The 20,402-nt window shown below is 46.8% G+C and overlaps 1 protein-coding gene across 4 annotated transcripts in view; it reads right to left on the bottom strand.

The window, feature by feature from the left end:
- Positions 1 to 442: 442 nt before the first annotated feature.
- Positions 443 to 20,402, bottom strand: part of LOC121539326 (protein unc-79 homolog) — a 59,056-nt gene continuing 39,096 nt past the window's right edge. For 2 of the 4 annotated variants that reach the window (XM_041847729.2, XM_041847733.2), the window contains exons 24-51: positions 19,593 to 19,774; positions 19,099 to 19,300; positions 18,706 to 18,885; positions 17,184 to 17,252; positions 16,410 to 16,699; positions 15,972 to 16,154; positions 15,592 to 15,754; positions 15,327 to 15,476; positions 13,866 to 15,179; positions 12,972 to 13,073; positions 12,450 to 12,566; positions 12,231 to 12,333; positions 11,993 to 12,133; positions 11,825 to 11,863; positions 11,525 to 11,637; positions 11,341 to 11,426; positions 10,694 to 10,867; positions 10,533 to 10,601; positions 7,611 to 7,721; positions 6,228 to 6,332; positions 6,044 to 6,121; positions 5,832 to 5,921; positions 5,488 to 5,663; positions 5,143 to 5,326; positions 1,904 to 2,107; positions 1,374 to 1,451; positions 1,237 to 1,278; positions 443 to 1,134 (exon numbers count right to left, since the gene is read on the bottom strand). In XM_041847729.2, the coding sequence (XP_041703663.1) occupies positions 946 to 1,134; positions 1,237 to 1,278; positions 1,374 to 1,451; positions 1,904 to 2,107; positions 5,143 to 5,326; positions 5,488 to 5,663; positions 5,832 to 5,921; positions 6,044 to 6,121; positions 6,228 to 6,332; positions 7,611 to 7,721; positions 10,533 to 10,601; positions 10,694 to 10,867; positions 11,341 to 11,426; positions 11,525 to 11,637; positions 11,825 to 11,863; positions 11,993 to 12,133; positions 12,231 to 12,333; positions 12,450 to 12,566; positions 12,972 to 13,073; positions 13,866 to 15,179; positions 15,327 to 15,476; positions 15,592 to 15,754; positions 15,972 to 16,154; positions 16,410 to 16,699; positions 17,184 to 17,252; positions 18,706 to 18,885; positions 19,099 to 19,300; positions 19,593 to 19,774 (4,934 nt within the window). In that variant the 3' untranslated portion in view covers positions 443 to 945. The remainder of the gene's footprint in view (positions 1,135 to 1,236; positions 1,279 to 1,373; positions 1,452 to 1,903; positions 2,108 to 5,142; positions 5,327 to 5,487; positions 5,664 to 5,831; positions 5,922 to 6,043; positions 6,122 to 6,227; positions 6,333 to 7,610; positions 7,722 to 10,532; positions 10,602 to 10,693; positions 10,868 to 11,340; positions 11,427 to 11,524; positions 11,638 to 11,824; positions 11,864 to 11,992; positions 12,134 to 12,230; positions 12,334 to 12,449; positions 12,567 to 12,971; positions 13,074 to 13,865; positions 15,180 to 15,326; positions 15,477 to 15,591; positions 15,755 to 15,971; positions 16,155 to 16,409; positions 16,700 to 17,183; positions 17,253 to 18,705; positions 18,886 to 19,098; positions 19,301 to 19,592; positions 19,775 to 20,402) is intronic. The other 2 variants (XM_041847731.2, XM_041847730.2) reach the window with 2 other exon arrangements.

Raw genomic sequence — 20,402 nt, 5'->3', positions numbered from 1 at the left:
GTCCGTGTCTGTGGCAAATGATGGCTCTACGGGGGCGGTCGACACGGACTCACTTGTCTTGTTTACCTCTGCCGTCTGGCTTCACCCTGATCGAGTTACAACGCTGCTGCTGCTGTGTCCCACATTGTGTCTGATTGATCTGGGCTCTGATGGCGAGAGGCAACCTGTCTGAACCTGTCTGAACTGGGTAGAGGGTGAGACAGGAGCCCTAAAGTCCAATTGGATTTGCTGATAATAGAATATGTGATTGATATTGGTTTGTCCTGAGCTAGGATATGTATGGGTGGTTCCCCATACAGTCTTTGGCTTTAACAGATCCTCTTGCAGTCATTTAGTTTTCCCACAGACCTTAGTCAAGATATACTGTACTTACTGTGCAGATGTACAATCATATCACACTCTGCTCTCTGTAGAGATGACAAAGAGACAATGAGACATACTGTATATTTAGAAAATGTGGCTTGATTTTATTATTTTTGTCAGGCTTGCAACCAAGCAACTGAAAATAACGATATAGAACATGAGCATCACCAAGTGAACAAGTCTGAGCTTCAGCATACAGCATTCTCCATCCATCCACTCCAGTCATCTGCAGTGCTGATAGATATTCTCTTCATCTAGTTTGACCTCTGATGCTGCACACAGCATGTTGGGCACCTAAACTGTTATTTACTGTACTGTTATTCCCCTGCATCTGCACACCTGCCCAACCGGTACTCACCTATCCCTCTCATTGCACAAAAGAGTAGTATAGATATATAAAGTTTAGATGGTGCTGAAGATGATTACGTCAGAAGCAGAGTCTTAAGACGGCGAGAGTCAGTTTATGCAGGAGTCAACTTCCTGATGTTTATGGTCAGGCAGGCAGGCATTAAGCAGATGCACGCTGGTCCTGAGGTGGACTGGGTCTTGGAAGAGCTCGTGTGAGGTGGGCAGGTGGGCAGGTCACATGGGGTAGAACTGTGAGGCGGCCTCTGATGACTGGATCTCCACCTGGGCCATCTTGAACTGGGTGCACTGCAGCCACTTGCGCAGGGCAAAGGGCAGGGCCCCGGCTGCCTGGCCCTGCAGACACTGGTGGTTCACCCTGTTCTGGATGGCCTGCAGCCGCAGCTGGAGCCCTGCAGACAGGTGCTGCATGGGACAGGGGGAGAGTTTTTTCACTGGAAAATCCAAGCATCTATATACATATACGAACATAAACAGATCATTTTTGAATTGCAATTTAATTCTTACCTTTAGGTTGGATTGAATCATGGGCAACCACATAGGTATTAACTGATGGAGAGAATATGCTAATTTTTAGTTGAAATAGAAAGCAACATGAAGTGTAAAATCAAGTGTTTGTGGAACATTTTGAATGGCCCCCTTACCTTCACAAAGATGGTTGAGTTGCATTCTTGTAGAGCCTCCATCAGGCTAATGACATGTAGACACACCATCTCCACCATCTTGGAAAGTTGAAGAGAACACGTTTTTATTACTGCAAGGGATCATAACTTGACTTATGATTAACCCATCCAAATATGAAACAAAATATATCGTCTTAGGCCGGGATTCAATACGACCGCGGATTTGAACAATGCGCCATTTAAAGGTTATTTCCAATAGAGCCACCGTTTACCGTGAATATGGTCTCTGTGAATGCAGGAACATTTCCTTTAAAACGTGCATTGTGGACAAAGCACGACCAGATTGAATCTCGGCCTTAAAAAAACAGCAATGTCCTGTCAGACATAACAAGGATATGTTGGTGCTTTAACCAACTCATCTGTCACATTCACGACAACAGTCAGAGTAGTATTTCACACTTAACTTATTTCACACATCTCCAAGCACATCCTCTTTCCAGCCCACCCCCTCTTGAAGCTGATGGAGAGATAAGCATGTGGATCTTCCTTACCACTTTGTTGTGGGCCATGAGCTGCAAGATGCTGGGTGTGACGCGGCTCCAGAACTCCAGGCCGGTCAGTATGGCATTGGAAGAGAACTCTGTCTGGTTCTGGTTTTGCAGGGCCGAGGCGGCCGCCGCCTGCTCACAGTAGATGGTCCACAGCTGGGCAAACATGAAGGCATGGAACAGGGAGCACATGTGCAGCACTGACGTCTGCAGACAGAGGAGGGAAGGAAGAGAGAGGTCTTTATCTTATCCTAGACTTTGGTTGAGGGAAGATATGTGAAATCTACATAGGTCTACGTAGCATTTTCTTCATTATTTATGCATATAGCATTTAGCATTTGCGTTATGAAAGGAGTTCCAGGTCTCCGGCAGCCTCTGGAACTGCCGTTCTGCGGCCAACAAGGCAGAGTTCATCTCCGCCTATGCTACCCTCCAGTCCCTCGACTTCTTGGCGCTGACGGAAACATGGATTACCACAGAAAACACTGCTACTCCTACTGCTCTCTCCTCGTCTGACCATGTGTTCTCACATACACCGAGAGCATCTGGTCAGTGGGGCGGTGGCACAGGAATCCTCATCTCTCCCAAGTGGACATTCACTCTTTCTCCCCTGACCCATCTGTCTATCTCCTCATTTGAATTCCATGCTGTCACAGTCACTAGCCCATTCAAGCTTAACATCCTTATCATTTATCGCCCTCCAGGTTTCCTTGGAGAGTTCATCAATGAGCTTGACGCCTTGATAAGTTCCTTTCCTGAGGATGGCTCACCCCTCACAGTTCTGGGTGACTTTAACCTCCCTACGTCTACCTTTGACTCATTTCTCTGCCTCCTTCTTTCCACTCCTCTCCTCTTTTGACCTCACCCTCTCCCCCTACTCACAAGGCAGGCAATACGCTTGACCTCATCTTTACTAGATGCTGTTCTTCTACTAATCTCACTGCAACTCCCCTCCAAGTCTCCGACCACTACTTTGTATCCTTTTCTCTCTCCCTCTCCTCCAACACTACTCACTCTGCCCCTACTCAGACGGTAATGCGCCGTCGCGACCTTCGCTCTCTCTCTCCCGCTACTCTCTCCTCTTCCATCCTATCATCTCTTCCCTCTGCTCAATCCTTCTCCCTCCAATCTCCTGATTCTGCCTCCTCAACCCTCCTCTCCTCCCTTTCTGCATCTTTTGACTCTCTATGTCCCCTATCCTCCCGGCCGGCTCGGTCCTCCACTCCTGCTCCGTGGCTTGACGACTCATTGCGAGCTCACAGAACAGGGCTCCGGGCAGCCGAGCGGAATGGAGGAAACCTGTCATCTTTTCACTCCCTCCTCTCTACATTTTCTTCCTCTGTTTCTGCTGCTAAAGCCACTTTCTACCACTCTAAATTTCAAGCCTCTGCCTCTAACCCTAGGAAGCGCTTTGCCACCTTCTCCTCCCTGCTGAATCCTCCTCCTCCTCCCCCTCCCTCCTCCCTCTCTGTGGATGACTTCGTCAACCATTTTGAAAAGAAGGTTGACGACATCCGATCCTCATTTATTAAGTCAAATGAAACCGCTGGTCCTGCTCACACTGCCCTACCCTATGGTTTGACTTCTTTCTCCCCTCTCTCTCCAGACCATTTCCAGAGACCTTCTCCCTTACCTCACCTCGCTCATCAACTCATCCTTGACCATATGTCCCTTCCGTCTTCAAGAGAGCGAGAGTTGCACCCCTTCTCAAAAAACCTACACTCGATCCCTCCGATGTCAACAACTACAGACCAGTATCCCTTCTTTCTTTTCTCTCCAAAACTCTTGAGCGTGCCTTCTTTAGCCAACTCTCTTGTTATCTCTCTCAGAATGACCTTCTTGATCCAAACCAATCATGTTTCAAGACTGGTCATTCAACTGAGACTGCTCTTCTCTGTGTCACGGAGGCTCTCCGCACTGCTAAAGCTAACTCTCTCTCCTCTGCTCTCATCCTTCTAGACCTATCTGCTGCCTTTGATACTGTGAACCATCAGATCCTCCTCTCCACCCTCTCCGAGTTGGGCATCTCCGGCGCGGCTCACTCTTGGATTGCGCGTCCTACCTCACAGGTCGCTCCTACCAGGTGGCGTGGCGAGAATCTGTCTCCGCACCACGTGCTCTCACCACTGGTGTCCCCCAGGGCTCAGTTCTAGGCCCTCTCCTATTCTCTCTATACACCAAGTCACTTGGCTCTGTCATATCCTCACATGGTCTCTCCTATCATTGCTACGCAGACGACACACAATTAATCTTCTCCTTTCCCCCTTCTGATAACCAGGTGGCGAATCGCATCTCTGCATGTCTGGCAGACATATCAGCGTGGATGACGGATCACCACCTCAAGCTGAACCTCGGCAAGACGGAGCTGCTCTTCCTCCCGGGGAAGGACTGCCTGCTCCATGATCTCGCCATCACGGTTGACAACTCCGTTGTGTCCTCCTCCCAGAGTGCAAAGAACCTTGGCGTGACCCTGGACAACACCCTGTCGTTCTCCGCTAACATCAAAGCGTGACCTGATCCTGTAGGTTCATGCTCTACAACATTCGCAGAGTACGACCCTACCTTACACAGGAAGCGGCACAGGTCCTAATCCAGGCACTTGTCATCTCCCGTCTGGATTACTGCAACTCGCTGTTGTCTGGGCTCCCTGCCTGTGCCATTAAACCCCTACAACTAATCCAGAACGCTGCAGCCCGTCTGGTGTTCAACCTTCCCAAGTTCTCTCACGTCACCCCGCTCCTCCGCACACTCCACTGGCTTCCAGTTGAAGCCTGCATCTGCTACAAGACCATGTTGCTTGCCTACGGAGCTGTGAGGGGAACGGCACCTCCGTACCTTCAGGCTCTGATCAGTCCCTACACCCAAACGAGGGCATTGCGTTCATCCACCTCTGGCCTGCTGGCCCCCCTACCTCTGCGGAAGCACAGTTCCCGCTCAGCCCAGTCAAAACTGTTCGCTGCTCTGGCACCCCAATGGTGGAAAAAGCTCCCTCACGACGCCAGGACAGAGGAGTCACTCCCCACCTTCCGGAGACACTTGAAACCCCACCTCCTTTAAGGAATACCTGTGATAGGATAAAAGTAATCATTCTACCCTCCCCCTACCCCACCCCCCCAAAAAAAAATAAAGTGGTTGTCCCACTGGCTATCATAAGGTGAATGCACCAATTTGTAAGTCGCTCTGGATAAGAGCGTCTGCTAAATGACGAAAATATAAAATGTAAATGTAGACATTTTCCTGACCTTGGATTGCTCAGGGAAGCCGATGAGGATGACGATGAGGTGGTCAGCGATGTGTGAGCCAGCGTCCAGGGGGATGGGCATACAGCAGGTGGAGCCCTGGTGCAGGGCATAGTGGGTCAGGGAGCCCAGGAGCAGCCAGGACAGCTGGCGGATGTGGGACACACACTCTATGAACTCCTTAGGTCTGAGGAGGAGACAAAGGTTAAACGCTTTTTGAACAAACATTACAGTGTTATTAGACTCACCATTAATTCTAATAAAAGCACTTCTTGTAATATGTTCATGGTTATAGACAGTGAGATCACTGAAAGTGACATCTGTGCTGTAACTGTCGGTGCCTCTCACCCCTGCTGCATGGTGGACGGGGGATGGTAGAGCCAGGGAAGATAACGGATCACTGCCTTGTTGTCACGGTGATTGCCTTTGCTGATCTCCATGGCAGCCAGCTGTGCCAGGCCCACTTTCAGGTTCCCTCCGAACGTGTCCTCATGCAGCGGCTGACAACACGCCTTCATATGGTTCTGGACAGAGTCACATGATCACAGGACAGGTCACATGACTACAACCCTGTGTTTTCCCTGATCACTTGACCAGGAGAAACTCAGGACCCTCCACATGACAATATGGTTAGAGATGAGACTTATGTAAAATGGGTGGATGATTTAAGACAGAGTAAGGAGGAAACTCACTTTCAGTTTGGTCAGTGTGTGCATATCTGCTATGAAGTCTAGAAGCTCACTGATGTATTGCCTCATGCATTCCATTGCTGCTGTCGTGCACTGAAAAAGACAGAGAGAATAGTGCAACAATCAAACAACCCATATCTTTATTTCATATGATTTCATTAGGTCATCATAAAGGAACCCAGATAACCAATGTACTGTATTATGTACTGTCTTACCCCTGGAAGTGATGAGATCATGTGCTTTGAGAGAATAGTAGACTCTGCTAGCCTTGTACCAATATCTGAACAAACAAACTGACAACATACACACATAGGATGTAGTTAACATAAATAAATATGTAAAGTCATCTTTTGGGTTTAAGTCTTTTCCACAAGTAGTTTTGATTGTGCTACTGTTTACCTGGACCAGCAGTAGCAAGTTAGTATCGGGTAGAGGAGACTTGAACTTCAGAGCCTGCAGAAGCTCCAGCACCACAATACGAGACATATAGAACTTATCTCTCTCCTGGGCAAAAAGAGATGAATACACAAAATAACTCAGGATGAGGACAAATGAGGACGGTGGAAAGAGAATATAGAAAACAACTGTGTAAAATGTTGTAATGATTTTAGAGGAACCAAGTGAGATAAGCTCTTAGGCATACTGGGGGAAAAAGGTTTTCCTGGTGGATGTTTTCTCACTGTCTTATTTAATATTGCAGGGCTGTGTACTGTATCTCTCTCCCTCTCCAGTGCTCATACAGTGTTGCCTGTGTGTGTGTACTGGAGTATAAAGGTTGTCTGTGGTCTGAATAGAGACAGAGAGACAGAGGATCTGATTAGCATGGCACCCAGACCAGATCTCCTCTCTCCCAGGGGCCCAGTTCAGATGAGGCTGTCAGCCTGGGGAGCCACCGCTCTCTCTCTGTTAAATCATCCCCTCAATACAAAGCCCTGCGTGCTTACCAACCTCTCTCTCTCTCTCTCTCTCTCTCTCTCTCTCTCTCATTATGTCTACAACACTGTTGTTTCACACACGTTTTCAGTAGGTAAACTTATGGCATAGCATACAGTAGTTACCGTATTATCACTTTATTATCTACATTGGTAGGTATATTACAGAATAAACAATTAGGGGTCATTTTTGTTCAAATGTTCTATGTATAGTGCATCTGTATGTCTACAATACCCCAAGCACTGAAAAATCCTCCTTAAACTTGTATTTGAGAAAGCTCACCTCATAAGACTAACTGCACAGGAAACATTTATATAGACATAATCAGTCATGTTGACTCGCGTTTGGAGAAATTGATGTTATATAGCGGGGATTAAGCAGGCTAGAGGAAATCAATAGAGCTGGAGACATAAAGCATGGCGCTGTGACAGCAGTAGCGGGGTGAGGATCCATCCGTCCTGCAGCAGGAGACAGCCCAGGCCCCAGCTCTAACAGAGGGAGGCTTCCCCTCATGCACACCATATATCCTCAGCCCAGAGCCCCAACTAACCATGTAAATCAATACTGGCTGATTGTCTACTTAATCATCTGTGACACACAGCCACCTTGCTGTCTAGCAGGAGAGGCTGGGGATAAGTATTATCACCAATAACTACAGTATACAGAGGTATGCAGACATGGTTTCATATTTAACAATGTGGGACAAAGTAATATTTCTGTATCGCTTTTCAAATTGGACCTTTCACATGAGATCATTGCAATGCTACCATTTCTTTATTATTATTATTTTTTTTACAAACATAATAAACAAATATACTAGCAAATGTAAGCTAAACTGTACATATCTACCTTGTTGAAGGCTTTGTAACAGAGGCCACACAGCTCCACCAGGTAAGAGAGGCTGAACACTCCATACTGGATGACAAAGCTCAGCAGTTTGGAGAAGGGCTCGAGTAAGCTCTGAGGAAGAGGAGGAAAATACATAGTTAAGGCTGGGTCCATGCCTGGTGGGTGGCTGAGTGGATCTTAACACAACAGGGATTTTGTAAGACTTCCTGCTTATTCCAAATGAGTAAGATTTATGGGGTCGGGGTCTGGGCCTGGTCCCAGTTGAGATGTTGTGGCGGGTCTTGGGGCGAGCGGTTCGTGCTTGGGGGCCCGCGCGTCGCTGGGTTGAAGCTGTTCTGCGTGGGGGAGTGGGCCGGGGTTCCTCCGCAGCGGCGTGGGGGACTGATCGGCAGCTGCAGGGGGCGTTTGGTTGGGGTCGTTGCGGCTGGGTGTGGCACGGCCAGTTGTTGAGTGTGGGGGGGGTTGCTTTTTCGCACGGGGGAATTGGGTGTTGCATGGCTTTGTTTGTGAAATGGATGGAGTAGATGTGTGGTTGTTGTGTTGTTTGTTCACTTATGTTCCCTTTGTCTAGTGTTGGGTTTTGGTTGGGGATCTGGTGGCATTCAGTGTCGCAGGTGTGCGGAGGTGGAGAGGATTGGAAGGGGGGCAGGTGCTTTTTCATAGCACTGTATCTGTATGTATGTATGTGTGTATGTATGTGTGTATATGTGTATTTATATGTATATATATATGTATGTATATGTATGTGTATGTATATACAGTGAGGAAAAAAAGTATTTGATCCCCTGCTGATTTTGTACGTTTGCCCACTGACAAAGAAATGATCAGTCTATAATTTTAATGGTAGGTTTATTTGAACAGTGAGAGACACAATAACAACAAACAAATCCAGAAAAACGCTTGTCAAAAATGTTATGAATTGATTTGCATTTTAATGAGAGAAATAAGTATTTGACCCCCTCTCAATCAGAAAGATTTCTGGCTCCCAGGTGTCTTTTATACAGGTGATGAGCTGAGATTAGGAGCACACTCTTAAAGGGAGTGCTCCTATTCTCAGTTTGTTACCTGTATAAAAGACACCTATCCACAGAAGTAATCAATCAATCAGATTCCAAACTCTCCACCATGGCCAATACCAAAGAGCTCTCCAAAGATGTCAGGGACAAGATTGTAGACCTACACAAGGCTGGAATGGCCTACAAGACCATCGCCAAGCAGCTTGGTGAGAAGGTGACAACAGTTGGTGCGATTATTCGCAAATGGAAGAAACACAAAATAACTGTCAATCTCCCTCGGCCTGGGGCTCCATGCAAGATCTCACCTCGTGGAGTTGCAATGATCATGAGAACGGTGAGGAATCAGCCCAGAACTACACAGGAGGATCTTGTCAATGATCTCAAGGCAGCTGGGAACATAGTCACCAAGAAAACAATTGGTAACACACTACGCCATGACAGCTGGTAGAGCGCGGCGCTTGTAACGCCAAGGTAGTGGGTTCGATCCCCGGGACCACACATACACAAAAAATGTATGCACGCATGACTGTAAGTCGCTTTGGATAAAAGCGTCTGCTAAATGGCATATTATATTATATATTATATGAAGGACTGAAATCCTGCAGCGCCCGCAAGGTCCCCCTGCTCAAGAAAGCACATATACAGGTCCGTCTGAAGTTTTCCAATGAACATCTGAATGATTCAGAGGAGAACTGGGTGAAAGTGTTGTGGTCAGATGAGACCAAAATCGAGCTCTTTGGCATCAACTCAACTCGCCGTGTTTGGAGGAGGAGGAATGCTGCCTATGACCCCAAGAACACCATCCCCACCGTCAAACATGGAGGTGGAAACATTATGCTTTGGGGGTGTTTTTCTGCTAAGGGGACAGGACAACTTCACCGCATCAAAGGGACGATGGACGGGGCCATGTACCATCAAATCTTGGGTGAGAACCTCCTTCCCTCAAACTAGGGCATTGAAAATGGGTCGTGGATGGGTATTCCAGCATGACAATGACCCAAAACACACGGCCAAGGCAACAAAGGAGTGGCTCAAGAAGAAGCACATTAAGGTCCTGGAGTGGCCTAGCCAGTCTCCAGACCTTAATCCCATAGAAAATCTGTGGAGGGGAGCTGAAGGTTCGAGTTGCCAAACGTCAGCCTCGAAACCATAATGACTTGGAGAAGATCTGCAAAGAGGAGTGGGACAAAATCCCTCCTGAGATGTGTGCAAACCTGGGGGCCAACTACAAGAAACGTCTGACCTCTGTGATTGCCAACAAGGGTTTTGCCACCAAGTACTAAGTCATGTTTTGCAGAAGGGTCAAATACTTATTTCCCTCATTAAAATGCAAATCAATTAATAACATTTTTGACATGCGTTTTTCTGGATTTTTTTACTGTTATTCTGTCTCTCACTGTTCAAATAAACCTACCATTAAAATTATAGACTGATCATTTCTTTGTTAGTGGGCAAACGTACAAAATCAGCAGGGGATCAAATACTTTTTTCCCCTCACTGTATATATATATATATATATATATATATATATAAACATGGGGGATTGGAAGTGATGCAGACAATTACATTGATGGAAGTTACAATATATCTGCAATATTAAGCTGATCTACCCCCCCCCCCTTAAAAAAAATATATACATATGTAAAAAAAAGACTTATGAGTTCATTCATGCAAATGACAGTCTACGTGAATGAGCTGTTCACTGAACAAGATCTGACATAACTGAATGCTATCAGATGTAAGTCCTTTGATTTAAAGAGTCAGAATGTAAACAATCATATAACCTGCTCAGGGCCTTATCAGAGAAGGGCTGGGATAGTGTGATTTATGACACTCAATTGAAGACTGCGCTCACCATTTGGTTAGCAGGCCTAATGTATTTTAAAGCACACACAGACAGACTCACCCGGGTTGCACTTGTGGTGGGGATCTTCAACAGGCAAATTATGATCCTCAAACTGGAGTCCAGGGGACACTGTTAAAGAGATATCATACAATTCTTCATAAGGCTGTAGCTCTATATTGGTCACAGTCAATGCAGCCTACATGCAGAGCGAGGTCCAGTACCTTCAGAGGCAGCACAGAGGGTAGTTTAGTGAGGAAGGTCTGGAACTGATTGCAGATGGTGGTCCACAGGTTGCTGGGGGAGTCCATGGGCAGGGCCTCCATGAAGGTGGCGATGTTCTCCAGGCAATGCAGCATGGTGCCCCCTGCTGGTAGACTCTTCTTGTTGTTCAGACCCTGAGGATAGTGGAATAAACGACAACAGGGTTACATAATACATATATATTGCCATAGAGCCGTTACCAACTGTTCAATTGTTTACAAATTATATTCTAAAAGTGGTTTGGACTAATGATGTTATGAGCCAAAGGAGTGAACTGAGGTGGACTGTCACAAGCGCTATTCCTTGAACATTGTAACAGTGTAAGATTGCAAAAGAGAAGAAACCAAGTTAATAGAGAAGAGTGAATATGGTGAACAACCATGCAGAGGCATACTCTTCAGCAGCATTCTTAATTTGCTTTGGTATCACGCTATCCAAACAGCAATGTTATAGTGTCGTCACCTTTTACAAGAGCTCCTCCTGCTGGATACATGATGAAAGTGGACATTTTGCTTGAGATTCAAGACATCCACAAACACACACCGGCATAGTTCCTTCAGCTGAGTGCTGAGCTTTAATCATTACACTAAGCAAGTAAAAGTCCCACCTCCAGCAGCTGGTTCAGTGCAGCCACAGAACTCAGTTCATTAAAATCAATCAGGGAAGAAGCCAATGTTCTCAGAAAACCTCCATCTGGAAATACACAGAAATTGACGGTAAAGATCAAACCATATCCCTCAGAAAGTTGCTCTTAACAGGAACCATATTGTGTTTTGTGTGTATGAGTAGACCTTTGATGTTGCTCTGGAAGAGCTGGGGAAGGATGCCATTGGGGGCCAGCTGGTGGATCACACAGCGGAGGAACTGCTTAGCCACACCTGCTGCGTTGCCAGGGATCAGCATACTACACCAACAGAGACATAAACATCAACTCACACACAGAGCGTTTTGCACCTCATGTTGGCCCATTCTCTCATTTGTGTACAAGAATACAGCCAGCGTGAACAAGTCCTCAGCATCCACAGTACACCTGAGTTTAGCACACACAATATAATAATATATTTAGTATGTCTGGTTATGATGTGTCATACCTCTCAGCTTGCCCAGAGAAGTTAGCACTAGACGCCAGCCTGTAAGAAAAAAATCTGAATTCAAGATCGGAGACATGACAGAAAGTGTGCTAAAACTTTACTGAACAATCAGGTTTGTGTATGGGATTTATAAAGGGGTTGATGCAGGAGATGCTGTAGTTGCCAGACCTGCCCACAGACTGCATGATGTCCAGCAACAGTGGAGCGGCCTGGTCAGGGCTGAGGTGGATGAACATGGAGAGCACCACCACTGCCAGGCCCAGGGTCTCCTCATCATACTCCTCTAGCACCGCACCACAGTCACGACACCTGATTAATAACAATGAATAACCATTAATACATAAAGTGTCCACTGTCCTGAATGACACACCAGTCAGTGTTGGTGGTTGGCGGTAGGTTCACTCACCTGTCAGTCATGGTGGTGGGCTGATCATCAATGAACTCCTCGGGGGCGGGCACAAACATGCTGACTGTACTGGGGGCAGATAAGAGGCTGGACTTGGTGGGGCCTGTTTAGAGAGCAACACAACAATTAGCACAGTCAAACAAAGTCATTACAGTATTTAAAAGGTGTTTTGATATTTACTAATCTGAAGAGGTGGACCAGAGACAGCCAGTGACTGACCTGTCTCCCAGGTGCTGATGTTGTGAGGGGCGCTGGACTGGTGCTCCAACTGTCTCTTCATCAGCTGGGTCATGGTTAGAGCTCCTAACGAGCCCCGCTTCGACTGACGGTACTGAGCTGGGGGTGTGACACACACACAGAGGATTGAGTTGCCTGGTACTTTCCACTTTCATTTCAATGTCTGGTTTACTTAAACAAACTGTCATGAAAATGGGGAGTGGAAGACGCTCACAGAGGTAAATATAAAAATGAAATGATTTAATGGCTTAGTTGCATATATTCAAGATTGTATATATTGTCGGATAGATATAATCCCTGGTCTATTGATAAGAAGAAGAAAAAAACACTGCACTGGTGTCAAAAACATAATGCTGAGAAAAAACGACTGAAGAAAAACTATTTTACACCTTGAAAAAAACAAGGCCAAATGTTTGAACGGTGTAATGTTCTGGGTGTGATGACCACACCCTGTTTTATTGGTGAATTTAAACAGATGACAATGAGAAAGTATTTGGATCCTACTTGATACTGAAGAGCGGTTGCTTGTTTCTGGGATAGCAGCTTCGAGGGTGGGGGCTGAGGCGGATTCCCGTGGATTTTCCAGGGTAGACAGAACCTTGTGATCTGCAAGGCAACGTGGGTGAGTGATGGGGCGCAATAGTGGCTGCTTCAGCTCTCAGCCACCTTATAACCTCACATGTGGACAACTGTTTAGGGCATGAGATGCTGCAGACACCCAACGCCAATACAAATGTAGTGTAGAACTACAAGTGGTTAACTACAAGTATAGAGTAAGTCCTAGTGCAACAGCAATCTAAAATGAAGATTTTGTGAAGAAATTACAATTGTTTATTGATGCCCTATTTAGTAAAAAAACTAATTTGCCTTCTCATTTTATGTTATCACTTGTTCCTATATGGACAGCTATTTATGGACAGTGTGTTGCAGTAATTTGAAGATGCTGTACTGATATTTACTTATCAGCTTCTAGGACTTTATTTCACAGTATGTTTTGTTTTTCAGGTGTTTACCATGGGTTGGAATGGGAAAAGGGAGAGACTCTTACAAAGCCACACCACAGGACAGGAGACAGCAGTGGTGACCAGTTGACTGAAGATTTGAGGTAGCATGGATATCCGACTAGACAATGTATAGTCTGTTCATGTGGTTCTGCCCTTCTAAGCAGACACTTCCATAACTATTCTAGAAAACTTGATTTTCAGTCATATCTCTTAAACCCCCTCAAATCTTAGAGATGTCACCACTGAAACACACATACATCAAAAATACATATTGTGCATGAAGTCAGCATACGTATCTCAGGGGCACAGTAAAAGGATACAGCAGCTGTAGGTCCATACAGAGGGAGACCTCTGGACTGAGGCTTCTCTTTCTCCCCTGACCCTGCTCCCTTACCTGTCTCAGTGGGCTGCTCACCCAGCTTGTCCAGGGTGTTGAAGGAGATGTCCAGGTACTCTCTCTGGATGGCACTCACAGCTATCTTCCTCTGCTTGCGTTGCCGGGGAACTATCTGGATCTTAAACTCTGCCTCGTCATTGTCATCATCATCATCATCAGGTTTAAGGTCGCTGTCATCAAGGTCATCATCATCATCTTCATAATCTTCATCTTCATCATTGTTGTTCCCCTCCAGAGAGTTGAGGGGCTCGGCTGTGTCTTCAGGGATGTCCAGGAAGACAGTCCTGCCAGAGGGACTGGTCCCCAGACCCACCGCTGCCTTCAGGTCCTCGGGGTGCACAAAATCATCCAGGGAGGTGTCAGGGACAGCAGGGGTCTTCCTCAGCAGGTCCCTCTTCTGTTGTAAGCTGAGGGTCATGGGGCTCTCCAGGCCAGTGTGCTCCGGCCGGTCAGGCAGCTCCAGGGAGGTGGTGGGGGTCGCATAGCGTGGCCTCCTCTGTAAAGGCTGTTGAGGGATTTCTTTTGCAGGGGAGTCTGTGATCTTCTTGTCCTTAGAGCAGTCCTCCACGCTCACTTGCACCACCGGGGACAGGCGCAGGGTGCTGCTGCTGGCAGGTGAGGAAGGGGGCCTGACAGGGGAGGAAGTGGGCCTGGCAGGGGAGGCTGGGGGCCTGGCACTCCCATTCAGCCTGGAGCCCATCACCGTGTTGAGGTCAAACTCCTCGTCACTCTCCACAATCCTCAGTGGTGGCAGGGGTTCAAACACCAGGGAGTCGCTGTCGGACATGGAAAGGATGGAGTGCTTCTCTGGGATGGAGGTACAGTCGGAGGAGAGGTCAATGAGGTCCGGGTCCTCCTTCTCTGCTGATGAGCCCCCTGTCAGAGGGGAGTCCAGGTCGGCCTTGTCCTCAAACGTCTCCATGCAGCTGAGACGCACCTCTGGGATGACAGGCCTGGAGCAGTCTGAGTGGCCCCCCCGGGAGCCTCGACGGTCCCGGTGGTCGCTGCCCTCCGCTCGGCCTGAGGAACCGTCTGATGAGCCCTTCCCATGGCCCCCCTTCTGCCTGAGGTGGGAGGTGGTGGAGGAGGGGGGTGCGGAGGGACCATGCTGCAGGTCACAGCGGTCTATGCAGGACTTGCGTCGGTGCTCGTCCAGGTTGTAGAGGATGGAGTCAGTGTTGGCAATGTCCAAGGACTTCTGCTTGTGCATGGCCTGCAGACGCTTCTTCCTGGTGCTTTCCTCCCTCACACAGTGCAGGATGCTGTCCTGCAGCGCACTGGCCTCACGGTACTCAGACAGCTCAATTTCACCTGACACAGACAGAGGGAGGATCAAAAGATACATCATTTCTGATTGTAAAAATCTGTGAAAGCTCAATTCATATCAGCACAAACTTTTAAGTTCAATTCATTTAATTGCTGGATAAAATAGGTCATCCTTTGAGACTATTTTTATACTTTTCTGGGCATTCAGCTCCACTGGCTGGTACTTGACAGACTTGCTGCCACCGATCCTCTTCAGACGGGCGAAGAAGGTCTGGGACTCCTTGTTGCCTGCTCCAGTTGGGGTGTCATGGACATCAGACTCATCAAACACACTGTCCTCCTCTGAAAAGAAAAAAACACACACATTATGTCCAAATCTCTCAAGTCTTACTCCAGATTCATTTCAAGCCTAGTCCAGTAATGAAATAATCTTTATGGTGGTAGTTGTTAGCCCCACCTTTCTCTTTCTCGCTGTAGCGACTGATGTTGGAGTTGTCACTGTAGAGGGGTCCGGCGGTGGCATGGGGTCTACAGCTGTGGTACTGGGCATTCAGGGTGTTGATGGTGATGTGGATCAGGTGCAGAACCACTTTACTCACATCCATGTCCCTGTAGGGGTACTGGGACCACACACAGGATTGGTAGAAGTGGAGGGTAAGAGAGTACAAAGCAACAAAAATATGTATAAATTAGCTGTTGTTCCCAATACTAACATTTCACAAGCAGACTTTCAAGTGCAGGCAATCAGTTATACACACACTGTATACAGTTTTCAATGTTAACACATTCACATAGTGGATAAGGTTTCATTATATTCCAAACATGGGTAGTGTTTACCTTGTAGAGGATGACCAGCAAGGCTTTGAGCCACATCTGTCGGATGTGTGGCCGCAGGGCCCAGAGAGAGCAGCGTGGGGGCTGCTGGAAGTAGTGTCTGAGCTGGGGGCATGTGCAGTACTTCAACACCTGGACCACCAGGGGGAGCAGCTGCTTCCCCAGCCCAATATTGTAGTCCATCACCTGGAGGAGATATCACATCACATCACGCTAGGTTGTTCTTGAAGCTTGACACATTGTCATAATCAGCAGCAGCAACATGAAACTTAAACTTTACAGAGGGAAACAAGACAACAACAAAAAACTCCCATCTTAAATTTACTCCCAACTGAAGCAGGTGAGAGTCAGGGATTTTTCTGGGGATTAAACTCAACATTTATTCAAAGATTATCATTAAAACAGCGGAGTCATTCATAGGGTTAATTGATATTCTCTGACCTGTGCGATGCCAGCGATGAAAGCATTGAAGGAGGTTGAGGTCCTCATCTTTTGCGGTGCGATCATGAAGCAACCCTCCTGCTGGTCGAAGCCCAGCAGTACATATAGGTGGCGCTTCACCGTGTTGAAGGCCTTGGCACTGCCAATGTCTGCCTCGGCACTGCTCTTGTCTTTGGCCATGAACTTCATCAGCACCATGATGAGCTGGTGCACCGTCTGGTGATCTATCCCAGCATCCTCTGGGAGCAGGTCCCTGATGACCGAGTCGTCCTCCGGTGAGGGGCTGTGGCCTAGGAGAGAGGCTGAAGCGTCAGGGTTAAAGGGCGGGAGGAAGCGTGCTGCAGGCAGGGGAGCGGATGGAGAGGAGAGGGGCAGTGAACCAGGGGAACACAGAGAGGGAGATGGTACGACAGTCATCTCATTTGGTCTACATTCAGCAGGGTGATTACATATATGGACATCACTTTAACATATTCATAGAATATGTCAAATGCAAACAGAAAATGTGACAAGCTATCAAGATAGCAAGAGTAACAGTTTTCTCCCATTTTTGCCTGAGACTAAAATAGAACGCACAATCTATGAATTCTGGATGAAAAGCAATGAATGTCAGTAAAGAGCAAACATTGTTTTTTCATCAAGTTTCCTGATGCCCATCAACTTTATCAGTAGCCATGAGTTATTTATTTCTCCCACTATGATGTGATTATGCTGAAGGGAATGCTGATCTGGTTCTGTTGTAATAAGGTGAGTCAGATTTGGGTTGTTATTTACCTGGCAGGACTTTCTCTATCATATCTCCCAGAGTCGGGGCAGAGTGCTCTTGCCTCGTAAGCCTTAGAGCTAAAAACCACACATGAGAACACAATTTAGGAGAATGTTCTGGGAAAGTAGCACAGGACACGTCTGAGCTTCCAGACAACCCTATACATCCCAATGTCTCACACTAGAAAACCCTATACATCCCAATGTCTCACACCAAACAACCCTATACATCCCAATGGCTCACACCAGACAACCCTATACATCCCAATGTCTCACACCAGACAACCCTATACATCCCAATGTCTCACACCAGACAACCCTATGCATCCCAATGTCTCACACCAGACAACCCTATACATCCCAATGTCTCACACCAGACAACCCTATACATCCCAATGTCTCACACCAGACAACCCTATACATCCCAATGTCTCACACCAGACAACCCTATACATCCCAATGTCTCACACCAGACAACCCTATACATCCCAATGTCTCACACCAGACAACCCTATACATCCCAATTCTCACACCAGACAACCCTATACATCCCAATGTCTCACACCAGACAGCCCTATACATCCCAATGGCTCACACCAGACAACCCTATACATCCCAATGTCTCACACCAGACAACCCTATACATCCCAATGTCTCACACCAGACAACCCTATACATCCCAATGGCTCACACCAGACAACCCTATACATCCCAATGTCTCACACCAGACAACCCTATACATCCCAATGTCTCACACCAGACAACCCTATACATCCCAATGTCTCACACCAGACAACCCTATACATCCCAATGTCTCACACCAGACAACCCTATACATCCCAATGTCTCACACCAAACAACCCTATACATCCCAATGGCTCACACCAGACAACCCTATACATCCCAATGTCTCACACCAGACAACCCTATACATCCCAATGTCTCACACCAGACAACCCTATACATCCCAATGTCTCACACCAGACAACCCTATACATCCCAATGTCTCACACCAGACAACCCTATACATCCCAATGTCTCACACCAGACAACCCTATACATCCCAATGTCTCACACCAGACAACCCTATACATCCCAATGTCTCACACCATTCACACAAAGTGATCCCAAGACGTATGTGGATCCTAAGACTTATCAAGTAATTCTATGAATAATTTAGCTTCCACTTGCTTCCATGAAAAAAAATGTGAAGCACTCAAGCTCAACAACCACACACAGTCTTAAGCCAACAGTAGACCCCCTTTCCCAGAAACTCAGACCGCATCCTATGCAGAATCAATGAGGAAATCACAGATAAGACAGAACTCTTACATCCAGCAAGAGAATGAATTACTGAGAAAACAATTGAATAAAAACAAACAGGAGCACTGATACTGTTTGTAGGTGTACTAACAGAACAGAGAGGTGCATGGATGAGGAGAGAAACAGTAGGAGCATGGGACAGAGAAAATCTGAGACCCACAGACTAGTAGCATAACCAACCAAAGGACACTACCAACTGGACACTTACGTAGACGGTTACACAGAGTCTCTGGGAGGGAGAAGGCCCGCTTGGACTCGGACGGGCCCTTGACGCTGTCACGGAGGGAACGTACACTCTTCTGGCGGTTCCTGGCAAAGCGTGCACGTCTGATTTTCCACATCGCTGCATCACTAAGGTTGGCCACGTTGGTGCGCACAGCTGTGATGGCTGACAGGGAGATGCAAGGAAGGAAAGATAAATAACACACATCACTGTGACCGTGCCTCATAACACTTAACACACCTCAACTGGAACAGTTATGTTCTTATTTCACAGGTTTATGTTTCCCTACATGCTTGGTTTGTTGTATTGAATATAAGTCATAGTGCAAGTTCTATTATGCAGACTATGTAACAGAGAGAATCAACCAACTGGGCGTACTGGTTGGGAAAGGGAACTCCTTGTTGCAGTCCAGGTGGAGCTGGGCCTCCAGGGAGAGCGTCTCGAAGCGATTGACAAAGAACTCCCAGCTGAGGGCAGGGACCTCCTGCTTCAGGTGGTGCAGCATCAGCAGCTTGCTGAGGATGATGGGCCGGTCCCTCACCACTGTGTCGAACTGGAAGTCCAGGCACAGACACAAGCCCTGCAGGCACACACACAGATACAGACACAGACACACACAGATACAGACACAGACACAGACACAGACACAGACACACACAGATACAGACACAGACACAGACACAGACACAGACACAGACACAGACACACAAGTGTTAGCACTGCACTTACATGTTTATGCCTTATTTGTCAATCTGAAATTGTTTGCTGACATAAAATACTCCATACACGTGTTCAATTGTTACAAGAAAAATGGTTGTATGGTAGTTGAATAGGAGTATTTATCTTGGTCTAGATAGATCTATGTTAGTCACCTGTAGTGCTTGGCTCTTGATTGTGTCCAGCAGCAGCCTGGCGCGTGTGGCCACAGCTGGGTTGACATCCTCCACAGAGGCCAGGAAGCAGCAAAAGGCGTGGGCCAGGGAGTACTTCAGCAGGTGGTTTTTCGTCACAGAACCAATGTCTAGGAACCGACAGAGCACCGCTACCTTCTCCACTGGGAGTTACCATGACAACACAGACAGGGCACAAGACAACATCTCAGCGCCATGTCACATAAAGGTCGATATAGATAGGTCACTAAGTAAAAGGTATAATGAGAACACCACTTTCTACACTCTAATTATTTGTTTGTACGTTTTTTCTCTTGTAAACCTTACTTATACATATATATGACAAACAATGCATCAGTAAACATGTCGTCCCCACGGACGATGCAATTATGTAAAAATAAAGTATATATATACAGTATATATATATATTTTTAGGGGGTAGATCAGCTTTAATATTGCAGATTGATTGTAGCTTCCATCAATGTAATTGTCTGCATCATTTCCAATCCCACACATAAATGCCACAATTTTGTAAATGCCGGATCTATATGGCAAGAGGCATCATTCACCCAAGTTTCGTCAAAATGGGGCCACTGCTGTCTGAGAAATCGCGTGTGATGAAAGTACGGACAGGGACAGATCCACGGGGACAATAACAAATCAAGCAAATCTATCGATCTATTTCTTCTTGTCATTGCAAAGGATAGTGTTAAAAGCAGCATCACTCTAATGCTGATGGGCATTAGCAGGAGAAGGAAGCGAGACAGCAGTATCCTAGCCAGATTGCCTGTG

The sequence above is a fragment of the Coregonus clupeaformis genome, chromosome 25 (genome assembly GCF_020615455.1).
Source record: "Coregonus clupeaformis isolate EN_2021a chromosome 25, ASM2061545v1, whole genome shotgun sequence".
In the NCBI taxonomy this organism is placed as follows: Eukaryota; Metazoa; Chordata; class Actinopteri; order Salmoniformes; family Salmonidae; genus Coregonus; species Coregonus clupeaformis.
This window is presented reverse-complemented; position numbering and strand designations above follow the sequence as displayed.